Source organism: Haliotis rufescens, unplaced genomic scaffold, assembly GCF_023055435.1.
Source record: "Haliotis rufescens isolate VD_foot unplaced genomic scaffold, xgHalRufe1.0.p SCAF_21, whole genome shotgun sequence".
NCBI lineage: Eukaryota > Metazoa > Mollusca > Gastropoda > Lepetellida > Haliotidae > Haliotis > Haliotis rufescens.
Window position 1 is genome coordinate 5,567,454 of NW_025963902.1, and position 18,976 is coordinate 5,586,429.

The window sequence follows — 18,976 nt, forward strand, 5'->3', positions numbered from 1 at the left end:
AGTAGTGGGCAGGTACTCGAAGCTCGTGATCTCCAATCAGCCAGCATGATAACTGTCAAGACACCGTTTCCTTGTTGAAGTCAAGACTGCCATGGAATTTACTTCCTTCACTAAAACCAATGGAGCGCCAATTCAGTGATCGTAGTATGTCGAGCGACCCGTCCATTTCGGTCACCGACGTTTACGACCAGGCTGCCGGAATCGCTCAAGAATTTGATAAACTCATAACGACGTACGGAAGTGATGCCGTTACGGATTTGATGCCAAAAGTGATCAAGGCTTTGGAACAATTAGAGACACTCGCAAGTCGTTTTGAGACAGAGAGTGACGAGATAAATGGACTTCGGCTTCTTGTGGATAATTTAAAGGCAGAAAAAGCGGGCAAAGCTCAAGAAAGGGCAAGATTTGAACAGGTAAATATGACGCCAAGATCAAAGGCACCGCCTGACAGTGACAGATGCTGCAGATATACTATATTAACGTTGATAATTATGCATATACAAACAACCTTTGACATGCTGATGTCATAAACTGTCAGATTATCTCGAATAAGGTCACAATTTCTGTATGACGTAACAATCAACACCTTTTGAACAATGTTGACAGCTGGTTAACGTGTTTAAAGGTAAAATATAATATAATAATGACGGCTTCAGAGTTTCCAAACAACCCTATTTCACATTTGCCTACTTGAAGATATTTTAAACCCTATGTTCACAGGTGCGAGCATTGTAATGTATGAACATTAAACAATATCATTAATCAAATGTCTCATGTGATTAAAAAAAACCATGATAAACAGACACGACATGTTAAGAAACAAATTCTGGCATGAAAACTTCAGGTCTTGTAGACTGATAATTTACTTCAACTTCTCTCAGCTAAGTCTTATTTGTTTTGTCCTAACCTTGCTGACATGGCCAGGTTCTAAACGGCCAGGTTCTAAACGGGCAGGAAGTAGTAAAATCTATCTGGTTGTCAAACATGTCCAAGGCACAGACTGATAAATATATTTTTTGAAATGTCTTATTCCTTGTGAAGCGCCTGCTCTTTTTTAATTATGATTATTTTGTTGACAGGTAATTACCCATGCTCAAAGTAGTCATTTCTCAGAAGGTTATTTTGTATTAAGGATCTTAACAGATCACCTGGCTTAATTCTTCTATTTTCTCATAAAGACATTATTTTTGTCATAAGAATCTTTCACTAAGTAGTTTGAAGTAATCTGCAAATTGATAAGAACTATTTGTTATAATTCTCATGGCAGTATTTATAGACATGATAAATTGTTTGAACATTTAATAACTATTAGATATTACAGAGTCTCACCATGAATCATTGCATCTGTACTGGTTCACAATCATTGATTATTTTGAATTCACTAAACAACCCCATCTATTATTACAGACTGGCACTGCATATTGACAGATGGCCTCTAACAAACTGCACAGACTAAACATGCTAAATGATCAATAGTATCCTACACATTCCCAATCTTTGTCTTTGATCACATTGGATCAATAGTCCACTACCAATGTTCATTAACACTTCGAGATGCAGTTCATTATGCATGGCAAATGGGACATTGTGGGCTGGTTTCTGTGGCTGATTGATTGCATGGGATGTCTTGTTGGATAATATTTGTCCACCTTTCATATTTCCCAAATACTTTTGATTGAACATTCGCAAACAGTTTATTCTCAGCATGCTGACTCAAAACAAGTTTACGTCTCTTTGGTAGCTGAGATTCTTTCCATGCAGAACTTGTACACAGGTCTTGTGCACTTTTAGTTTTAGCACAGGATGTGATGAGAGTGCAGAGCTACAGATAAGATTTGCATAAAATACCCCCCAAAAATATTCAAAACCCAATTACTTTCAATTAACTTGCGTACAGAAACACATGCATTAAATGAAAAACTCGAATGTATAAAACAACACGCGTAAATACCCACTGAAGCTTTTCCAGCATTCGTTCAAAGGAGCTAATTTCCAAAACACAATAAAAAGCTAATTTAGTCAAGACTATATCTGTTTATATTTAGAAAGTTATCATGGTTATATAAATCGAAAACATTATTTCATTTGTTTTAAATCTTAAAATGTTCACTAATTTTGGGAAAAACCCAAACCTGATCTTGTGCTTGTAACCATGGTAACGTGTTTAATGTTCTGATAATGATCTATTGGTAAGTTTGGTATATTCCATATTTAAGTCGCTATGTGGCTGAAATAATGCCGATGCGACATTAGATTTTGATTCTCACCCCAGTATTATCACTGATCATTGCCCCTTGATAGTAAATGCTGAAATTCTGTAGAGATTCTTCTTGCTTACTGATTTAATCATTTGGATCTAACATCTGTTCACAATGTCATATTAACATGATTAACCTTCTATCAATGTGACAGGTGTGCACACTGAACTACAGTATTTAAATTTCTGCACCATCAACTTTGATCTTTCTGTAGACATGACAGTATGACAGCAATAGAAATGAACGACAAACAACAGATGATATATGACTGACAGTAGACAATGCCAGCCATAGTGTAGTCAGGTCCTGGCTATTGCTCTCAGTCTCAGATTAGTGCAACTGACATATATCAGCTGATTATACAACTGGGCAAGGTGCATGGACAGCTGACATGCCAGGGAAATCCCTATTGTAGGTCGAGAAGCCAGCAAACCTGAAGGTCAGAATGAAATACCCCAAGCACAAAAATTAAAAGTTAACAATTCTGAAAATGTTTACTTGATCTTTTACCTGCCCTCAATTTAAATTCACTTGGTCAAACTTAAAGATTTTAAGTCTTTGAAAGATCAGGAAGTAGACCTATACATGCAATTTTCAGTGCAGGGCAAGTATTCATTTAGTCTCGTATTTTGTGACTGATTTGATTAACCTTGCAATATAAAGACACCTAAAAAAGTGTCTTGTGTGAGTTTTAAGGTACCCAGCATTCATCACTCTGCAGAATGCTGGATACCTTAAAACTCACACAAGACACTTTTTTAGGTGTCTTACATTGTATACTTTGTGTCTGAACATGTGCCTTCCTTGAATAAAATATAATTAAAATCGTCATAAATGATACCAATCAGATGAGACTGTTGTTTTGTTTGTTAATTAAATTTAAAATATCTGTATTACAGCCAAAAAGCTAAGCTTTTATTTTAGGATTCATGTTTGATTTTGTGTGGACACTGTTAGGATTCAACTTAGATTTTGTTCGGACACTGTTACCATGGTTACTTACATCATGATTGATATACTGAACAAAAACAGTAAGGGATCATGAATATTTTGGGGGATATTTTTATGAATCATGTGCTCAGTCTTCACTACTAAAAATATCCACCAAATATTCATGATCCCAAACATTTTGGGTCAGTTTAAGTTGGACTTAATGTAATATGAGAAACTGTTGGAATATCTGTAAACACTTTTGTGAGTTTATACTGGTTCAAAGGATATCTAGGTTAATATGAGGTAAATAGCTTACAGGCCTTCTCAGCGGTGACACGAGGTGTTACAGCAAACTAGTCCACAGCTCATTTCAGGGCAGTGGTTTCTTTAACATATACATAACATAGATTGTGGGCTGTCATTCCAAGTGTCCTCCAACATTGGAACACTTGCTTGCATCAGACCCTGATTGTTCTGCATCAAAAGTAAGGTGCAGTTCCTTCTGTTCTTGAAAATTGCTCTACAGTATTTTAATCTAGGACCCCCATAAACTTTAACATTAGTAGGTTTATGACCAACATTCCTTGACTCTCTATCAGTTTTGGGGAGGGACATTTTACTGTTTTAATATCAAAAGTGTTGGGAATGGAAAATGGAAAGAAGTTATTTTTTCATTTCTCTGTTTTTGAGAAGTGAGGTGAAATGGGGATCGATCCCATGACCTTCCACTTTCCGGGCTGACTCTCTGCCACTAGACCACGAAGGCGGTCCTGGGTCAATACCAGTAATAAATTACGTTGTCCAACCTGTGCAGGTTACTGTATGTGGGCTTCAGGCAATAACACTGTAACACATTTTTATTATGACAATTTGTACTAAATCAGCTTAAACATCCAAGTTATTAAGCAGTATACTGTCACTGTCATGATAGTCTGTGCTAAGTCCTGCCTCTGTAGTCTAGTCTAGTGTCCGGAGAGAAGGTAGGTGGTTCGAGCCCCAGCCATGTCATACCAAAAGGTGTTAAAATATGGTACATGTTCTTGTCCCTGCCGTACACTCTGCATTTGTAACCCCCCCCCCCCCCCCCCCCCGGCCTAGTGGTAGAGTGTCCGCCCGAAAAGAGCAGCAGGTTGAAACCCCTGTCCGCATCATACCAAAAGACGTTAAAAGATGGTACTTGTTGTTGCTGCCCTGTCTGGTACTCAACATAAAGGGGCTGAAACAAGGACTGGTCGGCTCGGAGTCAGTATAATGTGTCTGAGTGGGGTATTCATGTTAACTGCGGCATGGTATCTCAGTGGGCCAGCACTATAAAATCGGCATCAGTGCAATAATCTTGGATGTGACGTTAAACCCCATTTCACCTCATCTCAAGCTCTTCATTAAAGGGCTAAAACAAGGTGTGGTCGGCTTGGACTCAGTATCTTCTGTCTGGGGTATCCATGTTAAACTGACATGGTATCTCATGAGCACTTAAAACCATCATTATTCTGGACCAGTACCATGCATGTTTAAACATCAATGAAACTAAACTGTTTCCTATGATAATTACTAGGCAATTATCATGATTATACCCTCTTATACACTTCTGGATTGTGTTTTACACACAATAAAATACAGACTGTCATGTAGGTTTTCGGTCTTGGTAGGGTGGTTAATTGATAACCAGTACATACTGATTGGTCTGGAAGTTGGTTAGTGGTTACAAAATGGAAATGACACTTAATAGGGCAAATACGGTAATTATAGTTTAGATTTTTGTTTATTTGCTTGAATAAGATGATACAACTACAAAATGTTAGGTTCACCGACGTTTGAAATAAGTAAGTTAACTACTGCTTGATCACTGACAACAAATATAATTTGTTTAAACAATCGCCCCCTCCTCATTATCAATTCTTTGAGTACCCAGAGCACTTATTATGGTGAATATGGTACATGCATTTTATGTTCTGGTAGTTGTCACAGCAAAATTCTGATAAAGATAACATGGCCTTCCAGGCAGTAACTCCATGTACACAGATAACACAGTGTGTTGCTGTAAACATCATACTAAACTTCCTTGCTGGTCAACAGTGTCACATTTATCTTGTTTATTATTATATTTTCCTTCTATAAACACATGATAAAGGCCAGACCCTTGTTAAAAATTGGTTTACAAATTTGCCGACTTAACAATTGAAATGTGGAAAGAATTGAAAAATTGAAAAGCAGTTCTTTTTTTATTCCGCTGACCAGAAATAAGTCAAATGTTAAAAAAGACTCATTTTCTGTCACTATCAATGTAAATAAGTTCTTTAAAAGACTGTTATTAAAAATTATTGAAAATTTATCTTAAAAACTTAAAAACAAATCATGTTGAATCCTTATTCCTCTGTCTTTATCCTCTCCAGTGTAACATTTTGATGAATAAGAAACATAGTTTAAACTGGAGGTTTCTTGCGGGATCAAATATTCATAAATCCCCTGACATGACTTGACTTAACTGATCAACCCAAAGGACTTCTGTTCATGCCAAATAAGGGGCGGTCAGGTAGCCTAGTGGTTAAAGCGTTCGTTCATCACGCCTGAGCCCATTTGTGGTGTCCCCTACCGTGATATTGCTGGAATGTTGCTAAAAGCGGCGTAAAAACCTCACTCACTCATGCCAAATAATATATTTTAAAGATGAGCTGCATAAATTTATATTTATTTCCATGTAAACCAACCCAAGGCAATAGTAAACACAATCTGTAAACTGTTTATATTAAAACATGTGACAATTAAGACTAGCAAACAATTCAGGTGAATTTCTACTGTTGAGAGTCCCCATCTCCTGCAACACTGCCATGTTAAGATTCGCAACTATTCAGAGCTCCAGATAAGCTTTTGGTGTTGTGGGTATTTTACCCATGCATTTTAAAATCATTGGGTATCAGTAATTCTATCTGGGTATTCAAATTTCTGTTACCCACTATTTTTTACACATGTGGGTATTTAAGTTAAATATTTAAAAACACTATTCATCAAGTCCCTGCAAACTGGTGTCGTGTGGTTTCGAGAGCTTTATAGGACTCAAAAATACCACGATACTTCCACAAGAAAGTGTGAAGGCAAATGATCATGATGTAACTGTCATCGTGAAGTTTGGCAAGGTTGACAGAATGCCCGGTAATAATTTCAAAATAAGTTGCTGATTTGCTAATAGAATACGCAGGGTTACTTCACAATATTTTGATGATACGCACAAGTTTTATTTTTGTAGCGTATCTGTAATGTTCTTTGCGTATTTGATACGCTTGGATTTTATTTTACTGCATATTTCTGCATGTCTGATGCGTATTTTACGCAGATACGCAGCTTATCTGGAGCTCTGCAATTATTGCTCATCTCCACTGGGCTAGGTGATTACATCATCCGTGAGTCTCACAGCGTACCATGACAGTACCAGCCCCTTCAGTTAGCACAGCTCCTGAAATCCCAATCATTCCTAACATTAGCATTTATCCACGAATGACAATAGCCTGATGTGGCAAGTGTGTTGTTTCGAGTCTGTTGACAGAGATGGGCGTGTTATGTGTATGTAACATGTCGGACATGTGGTCTTGTCAGCTTGTTACTGGCACGAGGTTCTGAGTCACGGACGACACATCACGTGGCGTATTGATCAGCTTCCACTCTGTAAATTGTTTATCAATATCATACTTTACATGGGTTTTTCTGAATCAATAGCATTTCTACCTCTGCTGATTGTAAACACTAATCACAACTGACACTTCATCTCGCTGTTCAAACGATCGCCTTGTTCTTCTGTTTGGCTGTTGAGGGGAAACATTGCAAATCAAATACTGTTATTTGGACATTCATTGAATTTCAATTTGATGGATATTCTAATTTTGAATTTTTGTACTGTGCACTTTTACAAGGGGTTGAAAGCATGGTTCATTCGTGTATTCTAGATGCTTCTGATGTAACTCAGAAATAAACACACCCACATAACCATGATAACTAGTGACAGTTGCAGCTGAGGGGACTGACATTATCCATTTGTAAACTACTCAACTTTTGATAAGGATATCTTGAGTGTCCTGGTGGGTTGTGAATGTGAGTGAGTGAGTATGGTTTTACGCCGCTTTTAGCAATATTCCAGCAATATCACGGCAGGGGGCACCAGAAATGGGCTTCACACATTGTACCCATGTCGGGAATCGAACATAAAGTATTATATTAGCTTCATGATCATGATGATACATTACGGTTTTGAGCATATATTTTTTTTGTAGACCGATATGTGATGTAAAACTAATTGGTTTAGTCATTTTCTGTTTTCTGTTTCTGTTATGCCCTTATGTTCAGTCATCTGTGCAGAACTAACACCATTATAGCCCAGGGCATCTTCCCGAAGCAAGGGGGTTAACTGACTATGAAAGTCTAGTTTCCACCCTTGTCGAACTAGGCTGGAATTCCTGGGCTCGATTGCAGCGCCACAAGTGGCTATCTCTCTCATGAACCAATCAGATTCCACCTCTCGTATCACTTGCATTTGCTTCAAACAAAATAGCGGCGCCCAGTCAAGACAATCTGATCGATAATCAAGGTCTATATTGTGATAAAACGGGTCTTACATCGCGAAATGCATCAAATCACGTGAGCACCTTGATTAAGAACATGAAAAGATTGGGAAAATATCTGTTGACAACGAGTTGGCGGTGCACATGCTTTGCAAATCCTGCAATCGACCGAAATCTGCATGACAGTTTACAAACACGCTTTCGATTTTGTTGCGCGAATTTGATTGCACTATGCGTAGACTCGTTAGTCCAGCCATAATGTAACTCCGTGATACCAGCCTAGTTCGGAAAGGGTGGAAACTGGACTTTTAGAGTCAGTTAACTCCCTTGCCTCTGGAAGATGAGCCCAGGAAACTGCTGTACAAAGCGATCTTAGCGCTAAGGTGATCGTAACTCCCATCCCACAACATAGACTCACAACAGTCATATCCCTAAGGTTTTGCACAACGGCACCCTTGATTGGTAATCAGAATACCTGTTACCTAAACAAATGCTAAATTGGGAATGTTGATATTTCCGTTATGGGAAATAATCTAATTCATGACTGAGACCTGAATGCTGCCCTCTGAGGTCTCGTAGATAAGTCCCTGATACCTGATAGCATATGATGGCACATGGTCCTGTATGCTGCACACAGGTCACGTGTCAGTTGACGTTAAGCATCGTTGGTCACGGAGTAGGTGGATCGGTGACTGCTTTTGGCAGCTTGACTCCTACAGTTGCCAAGGCTTTGACCCTGTTCCACACAGCTTGACTCCTGAGAGTTGCTAAGGCTTTGACCCTGTTCCACACAGCTTGACTCCTGAGCAGGGTTAGAAACTAACAGTTTTTGTCCACTAGTCCTTATAATGATAACATATAGCAAAACCCTTAAAATGAGCCAATTTCTACTAGTCCTTAGGATACCTTTACTATTGGGCAGTTTGGTAAGGACTATAGGACTAGTGCCAATTTCTAATGCTGCTGAGAGTTGCTAAGGCTTTGACTCCTGAGAGTTGCTAAGGCTTTGACTCCTGAGAGTTGCTAAGGCTTTGACTCCTGAGAGTTGCTAAGGCTTTGACCCTGTTCCACACAGCTTGACTCCTGAGAGTTGCTAAAGCTTTGACCCTGTTCCACACAGCTTGACTCCTGAGAGTTGCTAAAGCTTTGACCCTGTTCCACACAGCTTGATCTCCTGAGAGTTGCTAAGGCTTGACCATGCTCCACACTGAAACACATGCTACATGTGGTGTCAGGGAAATAGCCCTCTGTTCACCCAGCAGTTAATGGGTACCCAGTAGGATGAGACTAAATATCTTAGCAACTCATATGGCAGCTTGGTTTGTATACTCCCCAGGGGGCCAAAATGAAATTTGAGTGAACAGTACTGCACACTGATCTTAAAATTAATTGCTTTGGTCCTTAAGATGCATAAGCATAACTCTTGGAAATGTCAACCAAAGTTTTTGAATTTCATGAGCCCCCACACAAGGAGACACACTAAAAAATGATTTAATAAATGCTTTTGGTAAAGGTTCATATTTCACTCAGTGACGTTACATTATGAGCTTGTCAAAACATCAAGCATGTTATTTTATGGATGGTAAGGCAGGGTTTTTTTAGCCCATGGGGATTGTGGGTGTGAATATGGGTTCCCAGCAACCATTATGCTTGCGTAACTGAGAGACGACTAAATGGTTTGGGTGAATCAAGTTTTGAAGACCCAATCCCCAAGTGTAGAAGTTGGATCGATGTAGTAGTGATAAGATGTTTTCCACTGTGATCAACATTGTGATTTTGCGTTTTGTGTAATGCACTTTTACACAGATTTTAAACCATGGCCGAAGGTATGCCATTGTATCCTCATGTTATGGATTTTCTAGCCCCTTAGAAATATTTCTGATTACGTGTCTAATAACAATCTCCATACCCTTAAATTTAATCTTTCCGCCATCTTGCTACCGTCACATGATTAAGACTCACTTTCTTACAGTCACATGACATAAGTCACATGGCCAGTCACATGACATTACATACAGGAAGTTCACAAACAGCAACTGGTACATACGATTGTTCTGATACAAAATTTCATCAGATCAAGTTTTATTAAAATGCCCATTAGTGAAAAAGTAAGTTTTGAGGTATGTTTTCATTCCTTTTTGAATATCTTTCCTCGTGTAGCTAAATTTGCAACATAACTTCAGCAGCAAGTGGCAAACACTTTGATGTCTTTAGTGGGCTTTGAAGAGTCTACCTTCATTATGTCATTAAGCGTGTGGTCAATATTGTTTAGGGGCTCGAAAAGAGGTGAGGCTCAAAAACGTGTGTCGTGTGGCTATAATAATTTCTTGAAGCTCCTGATATGTGTTAAAACAAACACGTTCATCAAGGCTTGTACCTGTTCTGGTGATCTTGTTTGCTGCTTAATAGTTTGAAGAATCAAAGAATCAAAGATTTTATTACTACATGTACAAGGAATCACTACTGGCTAGCGACCAGATATCTCCAAGGGCCAATATCCGCCAACCTTGTTCTAGCGTGCACATGATCGCAACTCGTTTTGCTTTTGCTTGTTTTACTTTTGCTTGTTTCATTATAAGAGAGAACTATTTATCTGAAAATGATGTCCAAAACTGACTCCAGGAAAAGCACCAGATGAGCACCTTGCTCAAGTCTAACTTTAGATAAGACACACTGAGGTGTCACATGACTAACGCCTCTAACACCTCTAATAATTACCCCCCCTAGTTTTTGTCAATCTCAACTTTCCACAATTAAACAACCATTAATTCATTCAACATCAAGTTCAATGCCATTACATCATCTCCGAAGTACGGTAACTTCAGAGCTCAAGATAAGCTGCGTATGTGTGTAAAATCTGCAATAAATAAAATAAATACACAAATAAATCAAATCCTACGAAACAAAAACTATAAATACCCTATTGAAATAAGATTAAAGCGTATATAACAACTATTAGATAAACAGATTGCCTATATACAAACATACTGATAGATGCCAATTGAAAAGTCTATGTACATGTTGTTTCTTAAACAGTCGCTGATTGGTGATTAAAAAAGTGCCTTTCTTACAATGCTAGGTTTTGCAAACAAAAATGGCTTCCCAGAGAGGCAAGCAGACGGATATACTACTATTCAAATAGTTTTAAATGATTTACAGGGATTTTTACGAAACAGGTTTTAAGTTAGTATACCCAAATTTCTAGAAACAGGTGGGTAAGAATAAATTGAATACCCTCTAAAAATTGTGGATACGCAATCAAAATCAAACCCCTGGTAAAATACCCAAATAACCCAAATGCTTACCTACAGCTTTGAACTTAGTTCTGTCGCAATTTTCTCTTTTTTCTACAAGTACAAATATATATTTAACCTCAAAGCAAAGCAAAATGTTATTTCCTTGAACTGAAAATAGACAAGGGGGAACCCTGATGGTTACAGACAAGCTGATTTCGTTTGGAAAATATACTTATCTGAATATCGCCACTTACTTTGTTAAAATACAAAACTTTATGAGGTACTTTATTTGTCAGTCCACAGGAACTGGCAGTCACATGAATTACCGGTCCAAGCCTTATTTTGCCAGTATAAAACTGGTATTTACTGTTAAACGGGAACACTGCATACATGTAACATGGTGTATGTATTTCCCAGTTCATCCTCAGAGGTACTGCTACTAATTGGTCTCACACATGAATTGTGAGTTGATTAACCAAGCTGTTCACAGACCATGCTAAGTGGTACATGGGACTTGTGTCTGTTCTGTCAGGCTTAAAGTCATAATGAGGATGCAGCTGTTACACGTCCAGGTTGTGCACTAGGGCTAGGACGAGTCCAAATTTATATTACCCTACCCCATCCGGGTGTCCGCAATTGGGACTAGTTTGACCGTAGTACTATCAGAATGCACTGACTGTAGATACACCTATAAAACGATCTGGTCATGTATGCAGTGAAATTGACTGAAACTATCTTTATTCAAACATATGAAACTCAGAAGGAATGTGTGCATAGTCAGAAAGAAATCCGAACATTAGTGACTTGTAGTGTAACCATGGACTAGATAATTTTGTCATTAAACAATATATCACGTGACTAACCACGTGTCCGGGTAGTCTTGTGGGTACCCGGGTCCTACTCAGTACCTACCCGGCCCGAGTACCCAAGTTACCCGTCCTAACCCTATTGTGCGCCATACAGTGGGGAAATCTGTCGGGGGACGTGGGCTAGTCTACATCCTAGTTAACTCAGTAGCAGAAAAGGGGCGGTCGGGTAGCCTAATGGTTAAAGCGTTCGCTCGTCACGCCGAAGACTCGGGTTCGGTTCCTGACATTGGTACAATATGTGAAGCCCATTTCTGGTGTCCCCCGCCGTGATATTGCTGAAATATTGCTAAAAGCGGCATAAAACCATACTCACTCACTCACTCACTCAGTAGCAGAAAATGGCATACCATGTTTGCAGTCGGTATCATGCTCTCCTCAGTCTACTTGCCTGAACTTTGCCCTCACCATTATGTTCAGTTGAATTTTGCGTTATGAGTTTTATAAAAAGATAATTACGTCGAGATAATCACATGAAACAGCCAACTTACACAGTAGGACTAGGATGATACACCAACTGTGCGATCCGATACGTGTCACTATATCTTGCCAACGTCCGATACGTTCCACGATACTTGCATGTGCTCTTATCTGTGGTTCGTAAGCCATCTTTTTCATTGATGGGTAAATACCTCGCACACTGACGATTTACAGTTGGTAATGTCATGTATAGCGCAGTTGATGAGAATATTAATGTTTTCACTCCTACTTTTCACTGCTAATTATTGTTTGGTGTAACCATGGTAACAGTTATTAAAACAAACGTTTAAGTGAGAATGGATATTTTTATTTGGTGTGCGACCGGGATCGATTGTATTGAGAAGTAAAAATCAAGTTGCATTACTGTATCATCCCACTACTGTCACACATCAAATTCACTTTTCTGACTTTGACTCTGATTTCACTCTGTATAACATATTCACTTTGAATAGAACTGGGGCGGTCGGGTAGCCTAGTGGTTAAAGCGTTCGCTCGTCACGCCGAGGACCCGGGTTCGATTCCCGAGATGGGTACAATGTGTGAAGCCCATTTCTGGTGTCCCCCGCTGTGATGTTGCTGGAATATTGCTAAAAACGGGCGTAAAACCATACTCACTCACTCACTCACTCACTGAATAGAACTGGTTCGCAACAGTTGGGGCTTTTATAAGTCTGAGCATATGAAAAACTGTCAGTTGAGCTCAATAGGCCGAGGTACAGATTAGTAGACATTAGGATTCCTACTTGGTTGCCTGATTCACTGACTGACATGGAGTGAATTGTAAAGTGAATCATCAATTACGCGACCTACAGTTTAGTTACACCATGTCTGGCGCCCACATCAATCAGCATCTGCCAGGTCCTTGACATGATGGCTGGTGACGTATGGACTGCCCTGAAGCTTCATCATAACATGGAACATGTCCCATGACGATTGTGATAAGGAACATATGCGAGGCTTCTCATCAATTTGACAATTAAGGATGACATGGGTTTAAGTTTGTATCTGAGGGTTGTAAGTTGTAACAATTATAGCTGTTGCAGTCTATCAAAGCACCTGATAATTGATTTACAATTTTTTGCCATGACAGATTAACTATAGAAGTATGAAAGAAATGAGTATTCCTTAACTTCTTTTAAGAAGTATATATCACTCATACTGATCAAACACAACTCACTCAATCAAACATGTATTTGCTTATTGATACAGCTAGATTGATAAACATTGATTTAGCAGACAAACTTGATTTTGAATGACTTCACAATTGGTCTATTTGAAAAAGGAGGGTTTGGTTGTATTCTAATTCCAGCACTATTTCGGCAATATCACAACAGGGGACACCAGAAATGGGCTTCACACCTTGTACCATGTGATAATTAGAGTTGGGCCTTCATGTGATGAGCGAATGCTGTAACCACCCATGACCGAGAAGCCTCAGAGATAGACTCGCTACTAGTCTGTTAGTTTGAACTGGTCACAATCTTGGGGACTAATTGTTTTAAACTAAAATTTGTCATTTTGTATAAGCCACTTGTCTTGAAATGAGCTGTGGACAAACTGACAGTGACCAATGGTGTTTGCCGTAAGCCTTGCAGCACTTTCAGCAGGATTCTCTGGTACCACCCTGGGATTGTGTTGACTTCGTTGGATGTTTGGTTTATCCCTTCTTTGTTACCATGGTTTCAGGAGTTAGAGCAGATTGAAGAGAACTGGCAAAGTGAAGTAAAGAAACTATTATGGGATATCAGTCGACTGCAGGACGAGAACCGGCGTCTCCGGGACAACCTCCAGGACCAGAAACAGGCCATCGTGGACAAGGTCGTCCTTGAACATAAACGTGAGTAGATACTCTTAAACACAAACGTGAGTATTTACAGGCCATCGTGGACACGGTCGTACTTGAAAACAAACGTGAGTATTTACAGGCCATCGTGGACACGGTCGTACTTGAAAACAAACGTGAGTATTTATAGACCATCGTGGACAAGGTCGTCCTTGAACACAAACGTGAGTATTTATAGACCATCGTCGTCAAGGTCGTCCTTGAACACAAATGTAAGTAGATACAGGCCATCGTGGACAAGGTCGTCCTTGAACACAAATGTGAGTATTTACAGGCCATGGTAGACTTTGTCCTTGAACACAAACGTCAGTAGAAACCAGCCATCATGGACACGGTCCTTGGACACTAATGTGAAAGGAAGCAGGCCATCAGAGGTTGTTCATGAACACAAATGTTAGTAGAGTCAAGCCATCATGGACAAGGTTGCTCTTTAGCACAAACGTGACTAGAAATACAAAGACATGGTCCTTCAACACAAGCATGAGTTAATAAGGTTGTCATGGACCAGGTGCTTGAACGTGTCTGTCTATAATCAGTCAATGACTAGGTGTGTGTGTCTGTCTATAATCAGTCAATGACTAGGTGTGTGTGTCTGTCTATAATCAGTCAATGACAAGGTGCTTGAACGTGTCTGTCTATAATCAGTCAATGACTAGGTGCTTGAACGTGTCTGTCTATAATCAGTCAATGACTAGGTGTGTGTGTCTGTCTATAATCAGTCAATGACTAGGTGTGTGTGTCTGTCTATAATCAGTCAATGACTAGGTGTGTGTGTCTGTCTATAATCAGTCAATGACTAGGTGTGTGTGTCTGTCTATAATCAGTCAATGACTAGGTGTGTGTGTCTGTCTATAATCAGTCAATGACTAGGTGTGTGTGTCTGTCTATAATCAGTCAATGACTAGGTGTGTGTGTCTGTCTATAATCAGTCAATGACTAGGTGTGTGTGTCTGTCTATAATCAGTCAATGACTAGGTGTGTGTGTCTGTCTATAATCAGTCAATGACTAGGTGTGTGTGTCTGTCTATAATCAGTCAATGACTAGGTGTGTGTGTCTGTCTATAATCAGTCAATGACTAGGTGTGTGTATCTGTCTATAATCAGTCAATGACTAGGTGTGTGTGTCTGTCTATAATCAGTCAATGACTAGGTGTGTGTGTCTGTCTATAATCAGTCAATGACTAGGTGTGTGTGTCTGTCTATAATCAGTCAATGACTAGGTGTGTGTGTCTATCTATAATCAGTCAATGACTAGGTGTGTGTGTCTGTCTATAATCAGTCAATGACTAGGTGTGTGTGTCTGTCTATAATCAGTCAATGACTAGGTGTGTGTGTCTGTCTATAATCAGTCAATGACTAGGTGTGTGTGTCTGTCTATAATCAGTCAATGACCAGGTGCTTGAACGTGTCTGTCTATAATCAGTCAATGACTAGGTGTGTGTGTCTGTCTATAATCAGTCAATGACCAGGTGCTTGAACGTGTCTGTCTATAATCAGTCAATGACTAGGTGTGTGTGTCTATCTATAATCAGTCAATGACTAGGTGTGTGTGTCTGTCTATAATCAGTCAATGACTAGGTGTGTGTGTCTGTCTATAATCAGTCAATGACTAGGTGTGTGTGTCTGTCTATAATCAGTCAATGACTAGGTGTGTGTGTCTATCTATAATCAGTCAATGACTAGGTGTGTGTGTCTGTCTATAATCAGTCAATGACTAGGTGTGTGTGTCTGTCTATAATCAGTCAATGACTAGGTGTGTGTGTCTGTCTATAATCAGTCAATGACTAGGTGTGTGTGTCTGTCTATAATCAGTCAATGACTAGGTGTGTGTGTCTGTCTATAATCAGTCAATGACCAGGTGCTTGAACGTGTCTGTCTATAATCAGTCAATGACTAGGTGTGTGTGTCTGTCTATAATCAGTCAATGACCAGGTGCTTGAACGTGTCTGTCTATAATCAGTCAATGACTAGGTGTGTGTGTCTATCTATAATCAGTCAATGACTAGGTGTGTGTGTCTGTCTATAATCAGTCAATGACTAGGTGTGTGTGTCTGTCTATAATCAGTCAATGACTAGGTGTGTGTATCTGTCTATAATCAGTCAATGACTAGGTGTGTGTGTCTGTCTATAATCAGTCAATGACTAGGTGTGTGTGTCTGTCTATAATCAGTCAATGACTAGGTGTGTGTGTCTGTCTATAATCAGTCAATGACTAGGTGTGTGTGTCTGTCTATAATCAGTCAATGACTAGGTGTGTGTGTCTGTCTTTCTGTTGAAAAGATGACGACTATATGTGCTTTTGTCTATATGTTCGTATGTCCACCATCGGACAATGATAATGTGTGTATGTATGTCTGTCGACTATCAGACAGTGAATATCAGACAATGACTGCGTGCATCTGTCTACAGAGACGGAGGAACAGGAGATCAAAGTGCTGACAAAGTTGAAAGACACAGTAGACAAACAGCGGGAGGAACTCCGCACACTGCGTCGCGAGATGGAGCAGAAAGGAGTTGATTGTGAGGCGGTAAGTAGTCGGGATATCTTTGTATATCATGATATTGATGTATCGATAAAATGTTAATGTTGATACTGAATCAATACAAATGTATGAATTTCAATACTACATCAGTAATTCACTGTCATACAGAGCTCCAGATAAGCTTTTGGTGTTGTGGGTATTTTACCCATGCATTTTAAAATCATTGGGTATCAGTAATTCTATCTGGGTATTCAAATTTCTGTTACCCACTAGTTTTTACACATGTGGGTATTTAAGTTAAATATTTAAAAACACTATTCATCTAGTCCCTGCAAACTGGTATTGTGTGGGTTCGAGAGCGTTTTAGGACTCAAAAATACCACGATACTTCCACAAGAAAGTGTAATGGCAAATGATCATGATGTAACTGTCATCGTGGAGTCTGGCAAGGTTGACAGAATGCTGGTGTATAATTTCAAAATAAGTAGCTGATTTGCTAATCGAATACGCAGGGTTACTTCACAATATTTTGATGATACGCACAAGTTTTATTTTTGTAGCGTATCTGTAATGTTCGTTGCGTATTTGATACGCTTGGATTTTATTTTACTGCGTATTTCTCAATTTCTGATGCGTATTTTACGCAGATACGCAGCTTATCTGGAGCTCTGGTCATAGAAACGTTTACATTTGTTAGGATTACGAGGGTTATAATATGAAGGCAGAAAATGCGATTTTATAAATTTAATGGATCAGCCTTGTTCATATTTAGCAGATAACCTTATGCATCAGGGTCCACTCGAATTAAGTGATCTTATCGCTACGACTTTCATAAGTCTATGTTAAAATATGGGAGTTAAGTTCATGTTGGTGCTAAGATCGCTTTGTGCAATTGGATCCAGGTGGTCAGACTCTGTGCCTTGGTTAAATATGTGGCATCTTACCCAGACTGCATTGATTGTTGCTTAGCTACAGTCCACCCTCATATAAATGGAATATTTGCTGAGTTCAGCGTTACACAACAAACCAAAATTCTAGTATTTTTCATCCAGCTGGGAGACCAGTTAGAGAGAGTTGCAAAGATGAACTCTGACCTGCGTCGGAAGAACCAGACGCACAAGAAGCAGACGGCGGTGTTGCTGGACGAGCGGGCGGACATCGAGGTACAGCTGAAGGGGAAGGAGGAGGAGGTGGAGAAGATCAAGGAGATCCTCAAGGAGCAGGAGAACATGGACCAGCTCAAGCTGGCCCGGGACGTGCGCAGGAAGAGGAACGGCATCCACGGGGACGAAGACGACGACGAAGATGACGAGGCCGCGTCACAGGTGAGCAGGAGGTTCTTGTCATCTGTGATCACTTGGAATGAGTGAGTGAGGGTTTTACGTCGCTTTAAGCAATATTCCAGCAATATTACAGCAGGGCACACCAGAAATGGGCTTCACACATTATACCCATGTGGGGAATCGAACCCGGGTCTTCAGTGTGACGGGTGAAGGCTTTAACCATTTGGCTACCCAACCGCTTGGAATAAGATGCTCCCTTGTAACAGTTGGTACCCAGCCACCTATGTTGTCTTATGAGGCATCATTGGGTGATGGATCAGGTGATCAGTGACTTGGTAGAGGGCATGGCATCATGTCCCAACGAGGTGGATTGTTGCTCATAACATAAAACCTTTTCATATTCTGGGTGGAACCTGGGAAACGTTGAAAAAATAAATAATTCAATTTCCAATTTGAAAAAAAGTAACCTCACCTCAGGTTTTAGAATTTGAAAAAAAATTACTGGACAAAAAAAAAAAATGGTGTTTTTTGGAGAAGTGACATAAAACATATCCTGTCCTTGACAAAACCTCCCCCCCCCACCACCAGGGTATAGAAACGTTCGTCCTTTATACAGACACTTAGGGCTTTGCCTTCCATGATTCAGCATTTTGATTTTTCAATATTATTTACTTTGCTAGAGAAATGCTCAGGCATTGATCAGATACATGAATTTGATGCAGGAAACGCTGGAGGATATTGCAAGCCGTCTCAACAACCAGGGTAAGATGATCATTGACCTGACGGACCCCAACCGGCCACGCTTCACCATGCAGGAACTCAGACAGGTGCTGATGGAACGCAATGAGCTCAAGACTAAGCTCATCGAGGTGGAAGAGGAATTGTCTGTGTACAAGCCAAAGTAAGTGTGAAGATATATCTCTCGGTGTCTGGTCATGCATTAGTCGCTGCCTGGACAGCTGTTGAAGAATCCCCTCGCTTCAAATCAGGTACCAAGTCAGAGGAGGTCTGGTCTTGTTTCAGAAACCGATTAAAATGAAAAAT

The 18,976-nt window shown here is 39.7% G+C and overlaps 1 protein-coding gene across 7 annotated transcripts in view; it reads left to right on the top strand.

The window, feature by feature from the left end:
* The window catches only part of LOC124133363 (RILP-like protein 1), a 43,058-nt gene continuing 24,082 nt past the window's right edge, over positions 1-18,976 (top strand). For all 7 annotated transcript variants that reach the window (XM_046497741.2, XM_046497739.2, XM_048401160.1 and 4 more), the window contains exons 1-5: positions 1-413; positions 14,010-14,160; positions 16,576-16,694; positions 17,702-17,974; positions 18,655-18,833. In XM_046497741.2, the coding sequence (XP_046353697.2) occupies positions 120-413; positions 14,010-14,160; positions 16,576-16,694; positions 17,702-17,974; positions 18,655-18,833 (1,016 nt within the window). In that variant the 5' untranslated portion in view covers positions 1-119. The remainder of the gene's footprint in view (positions 414-14,009; positions 14,161-16,575; positions 16,695-17,701; positions 17,975-18,654; positions 18,834-18,976) is intronic.